Raw genomic sequence first — 18590 nt, forward strand, 5'->3', positions numbered from 1 at the left:
TTTGAAATTTTCTTTTGCTGCTAGCTGTTCTATGAACCTATTAAAACCAATTTCAGGAGAACGTTTTTCTTCTTCCGTCAACGACCACGTGTTAAAGCTCTTCAGTCCCTTGTTACCGACTTGCCATAAAATGTAGCTTATTTGCTGTTCTGTTTTTATTTTGTTAAGAATAACATACCGTTCTAAACGTTGTTTAAAAGTTTTTGCCAGGTTTGGGGCTTCCCAATCCATTAAAGAAATATCGTTACGAGACATTGTAGATAAACAGTAAACATTCTATGGAAGTAGTAGTAGCAGTTCAAAATGGCGGTTAACTGAACACGGGAAAAGAAAAAATTCACATGTGGAGAATGAAAAAAAGAACTGAATTAAATACCTAGTTTGGGTATTCTGTGAAAAACCTTTTTTGTATTCATTTTTACTCGGCTTCTAGTCGAAATGTTCTTTTGCTTGTAGGAGTTTTTTTTTTAATCTTTCTGTTGTTGGTTTATTTTTGTTATTGCAAATGGAAGTTTGTTTTTTTTTTGTTTTTTTTTTTACATCACAAGCTGCCACCATGTAATAATGCTGTTTTATCGAGTCCAAATGTACAAGATGGTTTACGTTATTCCTACACCAAATAGTTACATTTATTGCGTGCATGAAAATAGTTCCATGATATTACTACAGTTTGTGTTTGTAAGATTTGTCTAGGTGTTCAAAATACAGTTATTTGCATAATTCCTCGTATACTGCTTTCCCCACCTGGTCCTTTCTATTTGTATATTCTTTTTGGGCTAGGTTGCTGCATTCACTTATTATGTGGCTTATCGTACTACTACTACTATTATTATTATTATTATTATTATTATTATTATTATTATTATTAAACTTAATTCATAAGTTTAGCTTTGATTTTTTTCTGTTCCGCATAAATGAAATATATATCATATATAATTGAAATAAGTATATCTATTCATAATAAGTATATCTATTCATATGTTTATATTTTGTCAATGAAAAATATACTTCCATCACCTGCACAGCTATTTGGTATGTCTCTAATGTTCACCTGTCATTCTCGGATAAATTTCTTCATTTTTTTATGATTTTCCAAATAAATTCATAAGTTTTGACAGTCAATATCAAGTTGTAGGTCTCCATACAAAGCATTCATGACGCATCTTTTCCTGTGACGGTCTATCCATATCTATGTTTATATCTATCTTTATATCTATGTTTATATCTATCTAGCTATGAAGAAAAATGTTTAGATAGAATTTGAAAAAACGTAGAGATGAAGGGAAAAGGCGGAAAGCCAAAAACAATGCAATCAGTTTGATTTGTGTGGCAAGATAAAAAAATAAAAATTTTTTCTCTCTCTGGCTGCATCGACCAGCATTGTCTGGGAGTCGTTTTAATTTTATTTTGTTGAACTAGCACCCCCCCCCTCTCGCCTTTTACCTTCACTCAAAATTAATTTCTTGTGGAAAATATTTACATTTAGCTTAAATATTGGAAATTACATAAAAGATATAAGACTGTTGACTTTCTCGATAAAGAGGCAAACCCGCTAGAATGATTGTAGAAAAAGGATGCAAGATATAAGCTGTGCTGGATGGGAAACGTAAAGGGAACAGGTGTTGGTATTTTTATTGCAGAAGGATGGGTAGTTTTTTTTTTATGGAAATCGCTCCAGACAAGGCATGAGCCACTTGATGTAAGAAACTAAGAAAAATATTATTTTATGGTAAAAAAAAAAAAAAAATCTAGCCAACAATAAGTGTTATATGGACATATTTTGACCCAGAAAACAGCAATTCTTCTCTTTGTCAGAAACACCGCTCATGGAATGTGAGGACTAAAAGACAGAATAAGGAAAGCCAGAATTATGCTGAAAATAAACTTGACGTCCACTTTCTACTTTTCTCTGATAAACTAATTAGAGTTAATATATGAGCCAATCATAGTGATGAAATTGATGATTGTTAAGAAAATTTTTACAGTCATAAATCTGTTTATGCACCATTATGTGGCTTGAAGATGCTAAAGATAAGTTTTATGACAGCCTTATTACAGTTACTAATAAGATTAATGAGAAGTGAGTACTTGCTGTAGCAGATTTGAATATTGAATTTTAGAAACACTCCTAACCCTAACCTCTGGTGATTTTGATGATGTGCATGGGGAAAATTAAATATAGTGATAAGAATGCAGAAATAAAAAATAAAAAAAAACTAGAATTTGCTTTTACCATTTACATGCTAAGTTACAAATATTGTTTTCAGTAAAAAGGAACGCCACCTTGTTATCTATGAATCTGTTAAAACTCAAGTGGATTATCGGTTGGTAAATAAAAGTGACAGGTCTTGAGTGATGTAAAAGTAATACTTGTTGAAGAAATTGTAGCAAAACACAAATCAGTTAATTGTGATTTTATGCTGAAGAAAGCACATGGGACAATAAAGATAAAGTTTCTCCCTAGCAGAAAGGTGTGGAGGTTGAATGTCGAGGGCACAGGTGCGACGGGTTCATCAGAGCACATTCCATTAAAATACTTGTAAAACAGGCACATTGCAGCGATGGGACAGGGGTTGGAGCTTAATTGACAAAGTGAGATCTATTAGATTGAAAACTGTTTTTTTTTGGACCCTATCCAAGAGGTAAAAACTTGTAGATGTACCAGCCCAAATTTAATAACAATACTCCATGCATATGGTGGCTTTGTAAAGGTACAGGATACTGTCAGGTGTGAGTAGTCTTCTAGCACGATAGAGGGAACCTACCTTCTTTGCAGGATGAATATCAAATTGTATCCTGTCTGATATCAAAGATTAGCTCGTTGATTTTGTAGGAATGTTGACATTCGTTGCCTCGGTATCTTTCTGATTAGAAGTCTTTCTAGGAAGAAGACATTGAATATTTACAAGAGGAACCGCATGAAGGTTGCCAACATCCCTAAGTGAAAGTGTTTCTGTGGACCAAATTAGATTAGAACTTGGCAGATTCAGAGTGTCAGTCCATGTCGTTTACTACTTAATTATCATCACCTCCTGATAAAACCAAAAAAAAAAGAAAAAGGTGTATACGAATCTCTGCTATCGATTACATCTGTTTGTATTACTTCGATTGATTTTTCTATCAGAGTATTTCCAGAAAAAAAAAATATTTCCTTTGTTTTCTTTAACTTGATATTCATTCTATATACGCTATCCATTCTGTCTGTCAGTTCAATGATATATCATTGTTATCCCATGCAAGTTATCCTTACAAATCAATACAGCAGTCAATATCCTTAAGAACATTTCTACCCAATCGTTATTATTTTGATAATAAATTATTCGCGTATTTGTTCTCTTTATAGATGTACACGAGCATCTTTATTTATGTCAACTTAAGATATTTGTATATGCTTATATATTTGTATGTTGCTTATATATTTGTATGTTGCTTATATATTTGTATGTTGCTTATATATTTGTATGTTGCTTATATATTTGTATGTTGCTTATATATTTGTATGTTGCTTATATATTTGTATGTTGCTTATATATTTGTATGTTGCTTATATATTTGTATGTTGCGGGTTCACTCCTAAACTAATTAACCAATCATTTTGAATTTTAGAGCACATCTGCTAGGTAGGTAATGTGGGTTGTATCTAGTTTAATTCATTTTTATGCAAAGAGGACAAAGAAAAGGAGGCAGAAGCACTTTGTAAATATTCATGTGCCAAAGATTTTTGTGAAACTTGAACAATAGATATTAGATATCAATTAATAAATATTATGCAAACTTTTTAAAATAATATAATCCTTCATTTTCTTTAATATCGAATGCAGTTTCATTTGGGTACACCAATTTGACTTATTGGCGATAACCAAGCAAGCCTACTCTTGGCACAAAGCCCAAATAAGATATTTAATTCACAACATGAATGATAAAATTGTAAAACTGTAGTCTAAATTCTATGTTTAAAACGGATCGTTCAGAATTATCGAATTTAAATTTGAAAAAAAAAATTATTTTTGAGAATATGTTTTCTTTGCAATTCAGTTGATTATCTATCTATATATCTATAAAAGTGGGAATGTATGTGTGTGTGTAGGAGGACACTTCTTAATCTATATACTCAACAAATTTTTTATATACAAACTTGAAATTTTGTATATAGTGTATTCAGACATGTGGGAAACTGTTTAATCCATTTTCATTTGGAAAAAAGGGCTGCTGACGGATCAAAATTGAAAAACTGGTATGTGGAGGCCATCAGAGTTTTATCTGTTTTCAACTGTTTCATGACTCCCCATGTGCTAATCAATCACATTATGTTAAGAATAAGGTTTGGAAATACCTTTTTGGAATTCGTGTTCAGTTGGGCTAATGGTTATCGTACTTGACTCACTGTCCTTAGGTTTTGGCTTCGATCTCAGCTCAAGTATTTTTTTTAGTTACAATAGTTGAACTATAACACTCACACGCACGTCTCAGTTTCTTTCCGTTTTTTGTTTGTTTTTTTACAACATTTTCTTTTTTTTATAGGAATGAAACGTTATGTTTAATACCGGTCAAAGCCGGGTGCCTCTTCTAGTATATCTATAAAAGTGAGAATGTGTGTATGAGGACACTTCTCAACCTATACACTCAACGAATTTTTTATCTGCAAACTTGAAATTTGGTATATAGGTATAGGTATATGGATATATCAGACATGTTGAAAACTTTTAAATCAGTTTTCACCCAAGAAAAAAGGCTGCTAAGAGGTAAAAGTTGAAAAATTGGAACTTGGGTTCATCGGTTTTATCAACCGTTTCACGACTGTGCACGCACAATCGTAAAACATGATAGTTTCCTTACGTAAATCTCTGAACGTATATACCGTTCACCAGACAAAACAGGGGAGGGTAGAGCGGTAGCCCTCGATATATCTAAGGCTTTTGACAGGGTATGGCACGATGGTCTTCTAAGGAAAATTAGATCATATGATATCACTAGAAGAATACATAATGTAATTAAATCCTTCTTAAGAGAAAAATCCAGGTTGTCCTCCACATCTAAACAATATGATATAAAAGTGGGAGTACCTCAGGGGTCTATCCTTGGACCTTTACTATTCCTGATATTCATAAATGACCTCCCTGATAAAATTGTTTCGGAGATGGGTATATTTGCTGATGACACCACTCTCTATAACAGGCACGAGGGGAAAACAAATGAACACATATCCAAGGAAATGGCAGAAACACTAGAGGATGACCTCAAATTGGTAGTGAAATGAGGACAAACATGGATGGCCACATTCAATGCTGCCAAGACTAAGCTTGTCTCCTTCAATAATTACAAGAAACCTTCTTTACCACCAATAGCAATGGCCGAGAACACTTTACCCGAAAGTACTTCCTTTAAACTCCTCGGCCTGATGTTTACAGGGAGCATGAACTGGAATAGATACATTTGGAGCATTGCCAAGGCTGCTACAAAGAAGGTGGGCTCTCTCTATCGTGCTAGAAAACTACTTACACTTGAAAGTATCTTGTACCTCTATAGGGCCACCATTCGTCCATGTATGGAGTATTGTTGTCATATTTGAGCTGGTGCATCTGCTACTAGTCTCTTTCTCCTGGACAAGGTTCAAAAGAGAGTTGCCAACCTGATAGGTCCTGAACTGTCATCTAAGCTTCAACTTCTGTCCCATCAACGAAATGTTGCATCCCTCTGCCTGTTCTACAAGTATTTTAATGGTGAATGCTGTGACGAACTACAAGCACTTGTACCCCCTCGATGTGAATACCCCTGACAAACCCGAAAGCAGCCAAATCCCACCCCTTCACAGTAGAGATCCCTAGGTGTAAGAAGGCCTCCAATAGTTTCTTCCCCAGAACTGCTAGACTTTGGAACTCCCTTCCGGGATTCTGCTTTCCCAATTGTACTGACATGCAGAAGTTCAAGTGTAATTGCTACTCATTTCCCTTCATAATACCCCTGCAACTTACGTCCCCGATAATAGCCTCCTACTTCAAAGTGACACTGTGCCTTGTTTGGGGTGGAAATTGAATAAAAAAAGAATAAAAAATTAAAAAAAAAAGGTTTGAAAACACTTTTCAAAGACGTGTCAAGTTGGTCTAATGGTTATCGTACTTGACTCACTATCTTTAGGTTTTGGTTTCAATCTCAGCTCGAGTATATATATATATATATACATATATATATATAATACAAGAAGTGAACTGTTTAGAAAAAATATATAATACTCGCATGCACATATCTCAGTTTCTTTTCGCTTTTATTTTACTTCTTTTTTTTTAAAGGAATTTCGTGTTACGTTTAATACATACGGTATTTCTATTTATAATAAATAAGAAGACTACATTAACTAAAATATGATATATATATATATATATATGTATATATGTGTGTGTGTGTATTTTACAACCAGTCTACGCTAGACGTTCTGCTAGTATTATAGATTATTGAAAAATAATGTAATTTTATTTTACAAACATGATAATATTGAATTCATTTCCATTTTCTGTTTACGAATTCACGTTGAGTAAAGCAACATGTTTCTGCATAAAAAGTAAATATTTAAAATAGAACTCTTCAGCTTTATTACATGTTGAAAATTTGCTCGATTCTAATATATTTTGTTCAGATTTCGTAAAATGAAATGGGGGGGGGGTGAACACATAACAAAAATATTTCTTATATATTTTGCGAACACTGCATATTTTAAATATAAGCATAGAAATTTCATGAAAATCTGATTAACAACTGATTTTTGCTAGATGTATTAAACTGGGGTTGGGTTTCGCTTTCAAGAGGTGAGGAGGAATGTTTAAGGCGTCGAATGCAAACACGATTATAGTCTCACATTTTCATTATTTTCGTACATTGAAAAAAATTATTATTAGTTTAGTTTAGGCTTTTTCAATTGTTCTAAAGTTATAATGATAATATTGACTTATATTAAAGTTGGTACTAGTGCAGAGAGTGATCCGGACGTAAATAATAACGTTATTATTTAAAAAGGCCATTCTTAACATGGGGAGGGCAGGGTGTTTTGTACCTATTCTATACTTCAACCTTACAATTGAATAAAAAAATATATCATAAAACTTTAATTAAACTTGGAAATACGATTTAAAAAATAGTGCGGCGGATCACTTTCTGCACTAGCACCTTAAAGTTATATCGTGTTAAATATGGAGAGGAGACTAAGTGTGTGATGTGTTTTAGAGGAACCTACCGAATAGAAATAAACCCATGCAGAGGACAGTCTGTATAGATTTTTACTGAAAACTTAACAAGTATAAAACAGTAACCCCTCCCTCCTCACATAAACGCGTGTGCGCGACTTTAATGTGATTAATTATGCATGAAATGAAACGACCTTGCACTTGGAATAAAAACTTCGACCTTGAAATCTGTGTCGTCCGTCGTATTTTTTTCTTTTCTATCTATTCAAAAACCAGAAACACGATTGGCCGCGTGGCGTGTGCTTAGGATTTAATTCTAATTATTTTTTAATTTATTTTCTCTTATGTCTACGTATATAAAGTTATATGTACCTTTATATATCTATATTTATATATGTTTTTTTTTGTGTGTGAATATAATTCCGAAACTAATTAATATAAAATTTGGAACAAGCTGCTAAGCGTAAAGGTTGGTAACGTGCGCTATATTTAGTTCAGTGTTGTTTTATGTAAATGGTGAATGGAAGTACTTCATGAAAATTCACTTATCGTGTTTGATGGTTATTAGACACCGGCAAATAAATATTGCAGCAATTTCAGTTTCTTTTCAGCATTTGTAAGGATTGTTGAGGGGGGGGGGGTTATGATATTGGCACAATCTTTCAGTTGGAAATCTATATATTTCCGATTTACATTAAATTTGGTCTCTTGTTATTCGACACCAATTAAACAAGATTCTTTGAATTTCAATTTCTTCTTAACACCCCTTAAGCATAAGCCATGAATTCTATAAATTTTTCTAGAATCAGAATCATTTGATGGATTTTGATAAATATTGAAATAAGGATTCTAGTATCATCAGTATATCTTGATTTTAATCTTCGTAAAAAGACATAGAAGTGAAGTGATGCGAACCTAGTTTTTTTTTTTTTTTTTTTTTTTTGTTCGGTCATTTAATTTCATTATTAACAAGCCGAATGCCAACTCTGAGACCGGTATTCTGTTAATAGTCTAATACAACGCAAAGAAACCCATTACTATTTGTACTACTACTACTTGCAGATTTTTTTACTTTTACTTTCACTTTCACTTTCTTCTTTCGTTCAGCGTCCGTTTCACTTAAAAAAAAAAAAAAAAAAAAAAACAACGTTTGTTTTGAATTCCGGACAGATGAAATATCCCCCGTCACTTTTATTTATTTTCTAACAATTTCAATAAATTTGATTGTACGTCTTAAATTCGCCTTTTTTTTTTTTTTTTCTTAATTTATCTTTTTTATTAAGTTTTTATAATTGTATCTTTTAATTAATGTTTTAATCATTGGCAGCCATGTTACTTATATATATATATATATATATTATAAAGAAGTGAACCATCGCGTAAATTCAATCAACTAAAAAAATGGAAACCGGGGTGAGGAAAAGAAAAAAATATATATATAATGGGGCAAGTTATATGTACAATTCAATAAAATAAATAAGTCGATTAAAAACGATCGTTAAAATATACCCAAAGCGCTTTTCGTTCAGACTAACATTTTCAAGGGTCATAAGTCTGAAAATTATTATTTTTATTATTATTATTATTATTTTTTTTTTTTTTTTAGAATATTTGGTAGTGATATGGAATAAGAGCGGAGAGGAGGTTAAGAAAAAAAAAAACCCCTGACTACCCAAATAATTCTAATTGAAGCCGGAGATTTCTCTGCTTGCACAAAGTAGGGAGGTTAGCAATGATGGCAAGTACCCCCTACTTTGTGCAAGCAGAGAAACCTCCGGCTTCAATTAGAATTATTTGGGTAGTCAGGTTTTTTTTTTTTTTTTCTCTTAACCTCCTCTCCGCTCTTATTCCATATCACTACCAAATATTCTAAAAAAAAAAAAAAAAATAATAATAATAATAATAATAATAATTTTCAGACTTATGACCCTTGAAAATGTTAGTCTGAACGAAAAGCGCTTTGGGTGTATTTTAACGATCGTTTTTAATCGACTTATTTATTTTATTGAATTGTACATATAACTTGCCCCATTATATATATATATATATATATATATATATATATATATATATATATATATATATATATATATATATATATATATGCGTGTGCGTCTAATCTGCAAATCTAGAGGTTGCCTGACACGACATTCGATGATTCACAATATCATCAAACGAACACCTTCACAAGAAGAAAAGTTTTTATGTCACATATGTGTACATTCACGTAGGATTAAAGCTGGATCAAAAAATAGTCGCACAACACCGAAGAGAAGAGCTGGCAAACTTCTGCCAAGAAGAAGCAATCATCATATTGCACTCGAAGTATTTTTCTTTTTAAGTGATATTAATAAGTAAATAAAAAATAACTTTATATAACAAAAAATAAATTTAAACATTCTTTTTACATATGAAAAGTTTTAACAGAATTTAACGCAAGTATTTTCGGTACAAAAATGTTCTAACAATGTGGCCGCAAACGACTAAAACATTGAATTCAAATCACACGTTGATATATGCCGGTTTCCATAAAAACAACCGAAGCTCAGCTACGTTGAGGCTGATCAGTACTTAAATGGGTGATCATTTAGCGACCTTGTAACAACGAGCCAGTCCGTTTGTTATGATCTGTGTCGATTACAAGTCATTTGTGTTCTAACGTTTTATAGAAACCTTGAAAAACGGTAACAAAAAAGGTTTACAGAGAACAGATGGATATGTTTCTTGCGATATATATATATATATATATATATATATATATATATATATATATATATATATATATATATACATATATACATACATTGGGGCCCGTTGTTTTTGGGTCACCCTGTATATACAATATATATATATAATGGCTATAATTTTCCTTGTTTCATAGTGCGGTACGAAAAAAAAAAAACACCCACTGAATAGTGAACGGGGGTAATCATTACTATTACCAACATAAATTATTTTAAAGAAAATACATTTGAGAAATTAGTCAAAAACAATTTATTTTATTTATTTTTTTAAATTATTTTTTTAATCCTTTGAGATGAGGCTTCATAATTTGTGTTTTTTTTTGTTTTTTTTTCGGACTATTTCTTTATTTTTATCTTTACCACGTTTCGGCGAATTCATCCTCTGGCCTTCTTCAGATGGTTAACCGCGACTGAATAGGTATGCTGAGTTGGGTATGTTTTACTGTCCATAGTTCTTCGAAAAAGTGGTAAAAAGATCAAATATATAACAAATAAATGCTACCAAAAGCAACACAAGTTACTTTTCTATCCAACTGAGTAGATTTTTAGTGTTTTTATTAAAATGTAAAATATTTAATCGGCTCGAAAAACACAAGTTCAAAAGGTACGCAACGAACCACAGGAAAAAGTGGTTTCGATGTATTTGTTACGTGGCCATTTTGTTTTTAGTGGTCACTGGTTGTGTATCAATTGAAAACGCTTGTTTTTCGAGCTGAATTGTTTTTTTTTTTTTTTTTTTTTTTTTTTACATGGAGTAAAAACGCTAACAACCTACCCAGTTAGGTAGAAGAGTAACTTATCTTGCCTTTGGTAACATTTATTTATTATATATTTGATTTTTTTTTACCACCTTTTCGAAGGACTGTGGACTGTGAAACATACCCGCTGAGTCTTGTAACTGTATCCCCAGTAATTACTGCCTTCCATAGTTGTCGTCGTTGTTTCACCACGTTTTGACCAACTAATCCACTGCCCAGCTTTGAGTAAGATTGAAACCGCTATCTTCAGACAGCAGTCTGATCCCGTCGCAATTAATCACCAGAAGAAGGCTAGAGGATGGATTGGCTGAAACGTGGTGAAACAGCAACTATGAAGATGAGAATAACAGTCCGCAAAAGAATGAATACACAATTTATTTTACTTATTTGTAACCTATTTGCATTAAAAATTTAAATATTAAAAAAATCAAGCAATTTAAATTGGATTCGGCGAAAACTGACGGAGTAAAATAACCAGAATTCAACCATGACAGGAAGTTTAGTACAATAACCGAATTATTTTACGAACAGAAAAGTCAAATTAAACTGCCTAAAATTAATATTAATTTTTCCCCCTTTGTTTTCGTTAAATGTATGAACATTTTCAGTTAATTTCCATATCAGTCACATAAATTATTTCGGTTTTGGCGTTTCTTCCAAGGAACTTATGTTTGCTTAAACTATGTTTAGTAAAAAAAAAAAAAAAATAGTAAGTTATAGTAAGTTTCATCGTACACGCAAGACGCCAAACTAGTAGACCAGAAAATATAGTTGTATTTTTTATAGACAATTTAAAAGGTTAGTTAAGGAAGAACGATAACTCAAGTATATACTTTTCTAGTAAAGAATATTTGAAAACATTACGAATTTAAGTGAACGTTTTTCCTTAGCTAGACCCTTTCTTGATTTGTATATAAAGATGGGGCTATATTTTTGTCCCTATTTTTCATTTCGGCGGTTTCTTTCTTTCTTTTTTCTTTCTTTTTTCTTTCTTTCTTTCTTTTTTTTTTTCTTACTAAAGTTCACCTTTAATCGCCACTTGGACGTAAGGAGCTACTATTTGGGATCATGCATATTAATACAGCCAGGGAAGCAGATAGCAGAAGGGAATTCCAAAATCGAGCTCATCGAGGGAAGGAATTATTAGAGTATAAAGCTTTCTTACATTTAGGAGCCTCAACAGTGAAGGGGTGTGATTTTGTTGCTAAACGGGTTTGTCGGGGATATGAGTGTCGACGGGGCATGTGCAACAAGTTCATCAGAGTACATTCCACTAAAATACTTGAAAAAACAGGCATAGAGATGCAACATTGCGGCGATGAGACAGAGGTTGGAGCTTAGTTGACTAAGTGGGACCTATTAGATTGAAAACTCTTTTTGACATGCAGGATGAAACTTGTTTAGTGTTATTTTTTTGCTTGTTTGTTGAAGCATGGTTTAAGCACAAACCAATTTCACGATAAATAATTTACGTGACTGAAATAGGAATTACCCAAAATATGTACAGGCAAACCATCCCCTCCTCCTCCTCCTCTTATTATTATTATTATTTTTTTTTTCAACATAATCGCTGACGCTAAACTAATCTGTGATGGGACTTTTTTTTTTCTAATTCAATGTAAAAAAAAGGTTAGATTCCAAATATCATTAAACAAAATGTCCATGCTCATTGTTCAGTGACTCAACTCCATGTAAAAAGTAAATGGCTTAGTTTGGTGGTAAAGATAGACGAACAAAAAAGACTGCAAATCAATCAGTGGTTTTTAACAACCACCTTCTTTCCCACCTCGCTATCTTACAGCAAATATCTACCAGATGACCAGAAGCACATTAGTACCTACCAGTTGACAAAGGTACCACTTAGTAAACGATTACGGCAACTAAATAACTCACTTTTTTTTTTTTTTTTTTTTTTTTTTTGTGAGTTGATAAGAAAAAAAATCTCTGGAGTTTAGCAGAGAATGATCGGTATTCGTTGCGTCTTACTGCTACTGTTGATGTGGAGGGAATAGGGAGAGGCAAACCAAAAGATAGAAGAGGAAGGAGGCAGAGGCAATCGTTGTGTATTCGAGTTGCTATGACAACGTTTGAGGTCAGAGATCAAGTGGCCCGTAGGTCAGGAACATGATGGCGACCGCGACGCCAACAACCTGTGGTGTCGCCTCATCTCTCTTCTTTTTTATATAGAGTGAAACCAGGAAGCCGTTCCCCTCCCCCCCTTTTTTTTTTTTTAGATTTGCATTTATTTTATTATTGTGTTTGCTTATTTATTTATTCTGCCTACAACATCACGATACAATATTATCGGCGACACTACGGTCCGTGCCTTCCCGAAATATATGGACAAAATATCAACATCCACAATTAAAAAAAAAACAAAAAAAAAACAAAAAAAAAAAAAAAAGAAAACACACACAACAGCTGAGAAAGAAGAGAGAAAAAGTTGCTTTTATTTAATTTCTAAATTTATTTATTTAGTATTTATATTCAATTTTGCTTGATTTCAAATATTTTTAATGCCACTCATCATATCGAGAAAAAAAAAGTAAGGTGATCTGTACACGACATTATTTACTTTAAAAAAATATATATATATTTTGCTACATTGTTTTTGTTACCTTGGGATTTTTTAAAAAGTTTAATTGTCCGCAAAACGACAACAATAAAAAAAAAAAGCTTCTTACACACACGTCGTACACGCATATAAGGAAACATAAAAATATTTTATTCAACAATTTAAGGAAAACCTTAATAAACATCACCTTTTTAAGTAGAAAAAAAAATTAATGTCAAAATATCTTATTTACAAAAATAAATAAGTAGAATTAATTATTTTACCTGTTAAGTGCGTTTAGTTTTGTCATTTGCAGCAACAACAACAACAACAACAACAATAATAATAATATTTGTACAGATAATATTTATAGTTTGTTTTCTTAAATGAGAGGATAAAAAACTAAAATTAAAATTCCTTTTAATTTATCCGATATTAGGAAAAACATATTTGAAAATTTATTGTTTTAGAGAAAACACAATAAAATATTGAGTTTATCCAATTTTAACTTTTCTTTTGTGAATTCAACAATAGTTATATTTGTCATCACTAAATAAAGTGACTAAATCAATAGCTAAAATCAATAACTAAAAATATTTATTTTAAGAATATAAAAAGAAGGGGAAAACTCGTTATTTTATCCAACAATAATAAGAAAATCTAATAATAAAAACATAATTAGCAATATTGCTCTAAAGTTACAGACTTGGAAAAATAAATTAAAAAGTAATTAAAAAAATCAACTTAATTAAATTATTTTTTTTTTTTAAGCTATTATGCACAACTAAATTTATTTAAATTAATATTGGACATTTATGCGAACTAAAGTTGCAAATTAACAGAATTAATTAAAGCTGTTTTTTAATTGCTGGTCACAGAATTCGAGTACTGATTATTTGGTAATACAGACCGCATTAATATTATTTAATTATATTATACTTTATTTATTTTTAATCAGTTATTTTATTTGAAAAGAAATTATTGCTAAAAAAAACATAAAAAAAGGAGAAGTAAACAAAAAAGTACAACAATCCCTTAACATCACAAACATTCAGAGTGTTAAAGTTTTCTGTTATTTCTTGTTAAGAATCAGTCTGTGTTTGTGTGTGGCCAGTGGCAAAGTTGTACCATCAATGGCTAAAGCATCTCCTCCTGGGGTCGTCGGTCAGGAATCGGACCTTGAAGTGAAAAATGTCCAGATCTTCTCCAATGGGGACCGGTTCGCCCCTGGCCGACATGTGGTGCTCAACACCCGGCAGATTCGCAATTTTGAAACCTTTCTGGACGAACTGACACGGATCCTAAACCCACTCCATGGGGCCATCAGGCGACTGTACACGCCGGTCAATGGCACTCCTGTTGAGGACACCAAAGATCTGCACGAGGGAGCCGGCTATGTGGCCGCCGGTAAGGAAAAGTTTAAACGACTCAGGTAACAACAAGCAATTATTACGTCTTTTGGTCGTTTTTTTTTTTTTTTTTTTTTTTTTTTTTTTTTTTCAGAAATTGGAGTGGGACTGATATATATAAAGAATTCCCTACTGTAGTTTCATATTTATACAAGTCTCACGCGAGAAAATGTCATGGACCTATGAGTTTAGTAAATACTTGATTTGTGAGCCATCGCTCAGTATCATGTAATGGGGGGGGGCAGTAAATCTTAATATTATAATTTTTTGTTATAGGAGAAAAACTAGGGTGCTCAATTACTTTTGCAAGAGCATATATATAATATATATATATATATATATATATATATATATATATATATATAATTATATGCCAATCCTATTTAAGAAGCTCCATGTAATTACAAAGCAATATAGTGAATAAATGACAACAAAATATATTCCAAAGTTCTTGATGTTGACCATCTTATAATTTATTCTTTTAATTCAGTTGATATTTACAATTCTGGACAGTATCTGTTTCGTAGAGCAAAATCAATCTCTTAATTATTATATCAATCATTGAATTTATTATGCCCTTAACTCATCAGAAGTAGCAACAATCAATCCGTTTAAAGAAAATAAAGTGTGATTTGATTGATATAATAATTAAGTGATTGATTTTGAGCTACGAAACGGATACTGTCAAGAATTGTAAATGTCAACTGAATTAAAGGAATAAATTATAAGATGTTCAACATCATGAATTTTGGAATATATATTTTTTGTCATTTATTCACTATATATATATATATATATATATATATAATTTCAATTGACTATATATGACGTATGTTGTGATTAAATGAACTAATAATTTAGTTCACGGGGCTGTGAATAAACTGTTTATTTAAGGGTATTTCTGACACAAACAATATCAACATAAAAGTCATAGTCAGAAATAATTCCAATGTTCATTGCATATAAGTATGCAAGTAAAACTGTTGTGAATGTTGCGTGTTTAATATCCGCATGCATTGTTAATGTTTGTGAATTTATTTTTGCATGTCAGAAATAGTTGCAACAATTTAAATTTGGCTGCGATCGTGGCCGTCGTAAATAGTTACAGAGGCCACGGCTCGACCTTTTGCAGTTTTTATAACAACTACTAATATTGCACTTTTATTAAATAAATAACAATAATAATAATAACAACAATAATAACAATAATAATAACAATAATAAAACTAGAAAGAAAGGAATGACACAAGTTACAAGTTAAATTATATATACATATCAGTGCTTGTACAGAATTTGGACCGGACTAAACTTAAAAATTAAGTTAGGATTAGTTTAAAGTTAGGTTTAGGGTTTAAAAAAACAACAACAACAACAACAACAACAACAGAAAAAAAACAGTTCGGTTCATATTCTGTAGAGAAGTACCATTTTTATTATTATTTATTTATTTATTTTTTTTTTTTAACTTATCTTAAGATTTAAGAATTGCATTTATTATAGTTTCATGTTTTCACAAATAATCTTCATGTGCTGAGTGGGTGGGATGACGTTGTGCTACTTCCTCACCCACTCGATTATTCAAATCATCTCCTTTTCTGTCTCCTAATATTTCTAAGTATTCATGCATATTCTTGAATCTTTGGAGCATAGAATCAAAGAGTTGAGCCAGGGTTCACCAGAGACTTCTTCACACCACTGCACATATGGGCACATGCATTTGAGGTTTGGAGGACAGAATTTTTGCTTTTATTTTTGAAGCACGCCACTAGAAACCAGGAGCGACGATTGAAAGGATTGTAAAAGTTTTGCATAACTTTTTGGTAAAAGCAAAACATAATACAATAACACAAAGTAAAACATTTATATGAACCTTTATTGATTTAAGATATTTTCTTTTGTTTTTATAAAATTATTAGAATTTCGAAATAAATTATAACTGTATATCATTTATCATTGGAATATTTATCTATATTTTTTTTTGTGGACTGTTATCCTCATCTTTATAGTTTTTGTTGTTTCACCACGTTTCGGCCAACTCATCTTCTGGCCTTCTTCAGGTGACTAACCGCGATGGGATTGGAAGCCAGTAATTACCGAAGATCCAGTTACGAAACTCAGCATTCCTATCTCGTCACGCTTAATCACCTGAAGAAGGCCAGAGGATGAGTTGGCCGAAATGTGGTGAAACAATAACAACTATGTATATGAGGATAACAGTCCGCAAAAAAAATAAATAAATACACAAATTATGACTGATATTTTTGTTTTTTACGTTCATATATTGTATTTATATGAAAATACATGACTTTTTTTTAAAAATCGACACGTTTTTTTTTAAGTTTAACTTTTTAATAAGTCTCTCTAAAAGAAAATTTTGAAATGAATTAAAGTTGTCATTATATGCAAATGTATGCCTTCAAAAAGCGAATTTTTTTTTATTTTACAAAAATTAAATTTTCATAATAAATCAAGATAATTATTAAAAGTTTAAATAGTTTTCAACAGTCATTTGTCTCCCCTTGTTCCAAATGGAGTTCTTCAAAAATGAAATTAAAAAAATCTCCTTCAAACATAAAATGCACAAGTATCCTCATATGTTAATGTTTACACGATGTGCAAATAACATTCCGATCGTAGAAATAACATTTTTGTTTCACTCTAGCGAAGCTTCTGGTAACAAAAGAAGCAAAATATTAGTCGACTGACGGTTTTCTAATGTGATCTTTTCTATTTGTTCATTTGCAAACTTATCAATTTTTTCTTCTTGTACTATGCATGTGAGTGAAATTTGTTTGATTCTTATTTGTCATGTCTTTCTTGTTTGTTTCAATTCAATAGGTTCTTAGAAATCAAGAAGCCTTCTCTCCTGGGGTTAAAAACTCATTTATATCAAAGAGTTAAAAAAAAAAAAGGTGGGGGGGCATTGTCACTTTTAGACCTGCAATTCGGTTTTCACGACAACTTGGTTTATGCTTTTATATAGATATTTTTCCATTTTTTTTTTTTTTTTAAATTAAAAATATTCTTACACTGATGTTTACACGTTCATGTGTACAAGGAAAATATTAGGATATCACATTTGATATTTTCTGGAAAACTGTTATCATTAAAATCACATGAAATATTTTTTTACAATTATACAGGGTGACCCCCCCCCAAAAAAAAACAAAACGTGATATCTCTATTATTTATTCACCGATTGCCCTTATTTTACACGACATGGCAGAATCAACGACCGTGACTACACCAAGACCCCAGTGAGAGCTGGGACAAAGGATACACTGTGTTAAATTTCGTTCGGACAAAACACTTAGAAATGGGGCCTAATTAGATTTGGGGCCCGTTTTTTTTTGGGTCATCCAGTATTATTATTATTTTTTGTTTAAATATTGAATAAACAATGATTAATTCAATGATAATATCATTAGCTCGCGTTATATTGATTCCATTAAAACGGATTTTGGGTACATTTTTTGTAGTATAAAACGTATTAAAAGTTTTTTTTACTTGTCAACATCTATGATGCTTTATTTACATAAACAGACAAAAATAAATTCATGTTTTTTAGTACTTAAGACTATAACTTTAGTAAAAGTGTTTTTTGTTTTGTTTTACACAAAATAATGCATTTTCACTAACATTAAAAATAATAAGTTCATTAAATTCTGTAGTCGTTAATTAATAAATACTGAAAATTTCATAAAGTTGGTTGATTTCTTGAATTTTGATGATTTTTTTTTTTTTAACTGAAAGGAGAGGGTCAAAATAGTTTTACATTTTGGATATCGGACATTCACTTTGCACGTAACTATTTATATATTTTAAATTGTTTGATGAAACCAGTTGTCCCTTCCACAACCGGTATACTGTTGTTTCCATTCAGGGATGACCACATTGTTTTCAAGTCATTTTTGAGATTCTCATTTTTTTTTTTTTTTTTTTCTTTCGCG

At 31.4% G+C, this 18590-nt stretch overlaps 1 protein-coding gene across 11 annotated transcripts in view; it reads left to right on the forward strand.

Annotated features, from left to right (window-relative positions):
• The window catches only part of LOC145243887 (uncharacterized), a 1140095-nt gene that overhangs the window by 150045 nt on the left and 971460 nt on the right, over window positions 1–18590 (forward strand). Inside the window, exon 1 of one of the 11 annotated variants that reach the window (XM_080106993.1) lies at window positions 14205–14663. The exons of the other annotated variants lie outside the window; for them this stretch is intronic. Within the exon in view, the coding sequence (XP_079963119.1) occupies window positions 14365–14663 (299 nt within the window). The 5' untranslated portion in view covers window positions 14205–14364. Of the gene's footprint in view, window positions 1–14204; window positions 14664–18590 lie in introns of those variants that run through there. 11 annotated transcript variants of the gene reach the window in all.

The sequence above is a fragment of the Euprymna scolopes genome, chromosome 22, assembly GCF_053919585.1.
Source record: "Euprymna scolopes isolate OS-2025 chromosome 22, ASM5391958v1, whole genome shotgun sequence".
NCBI classification, from domain to species: domain Eukaryota; kingdom Metazoa; phylum Mollusca; class Cephalopoda; order Sepiida; family Sepiolidae; genus Euprymna; species Euprymna scolopes.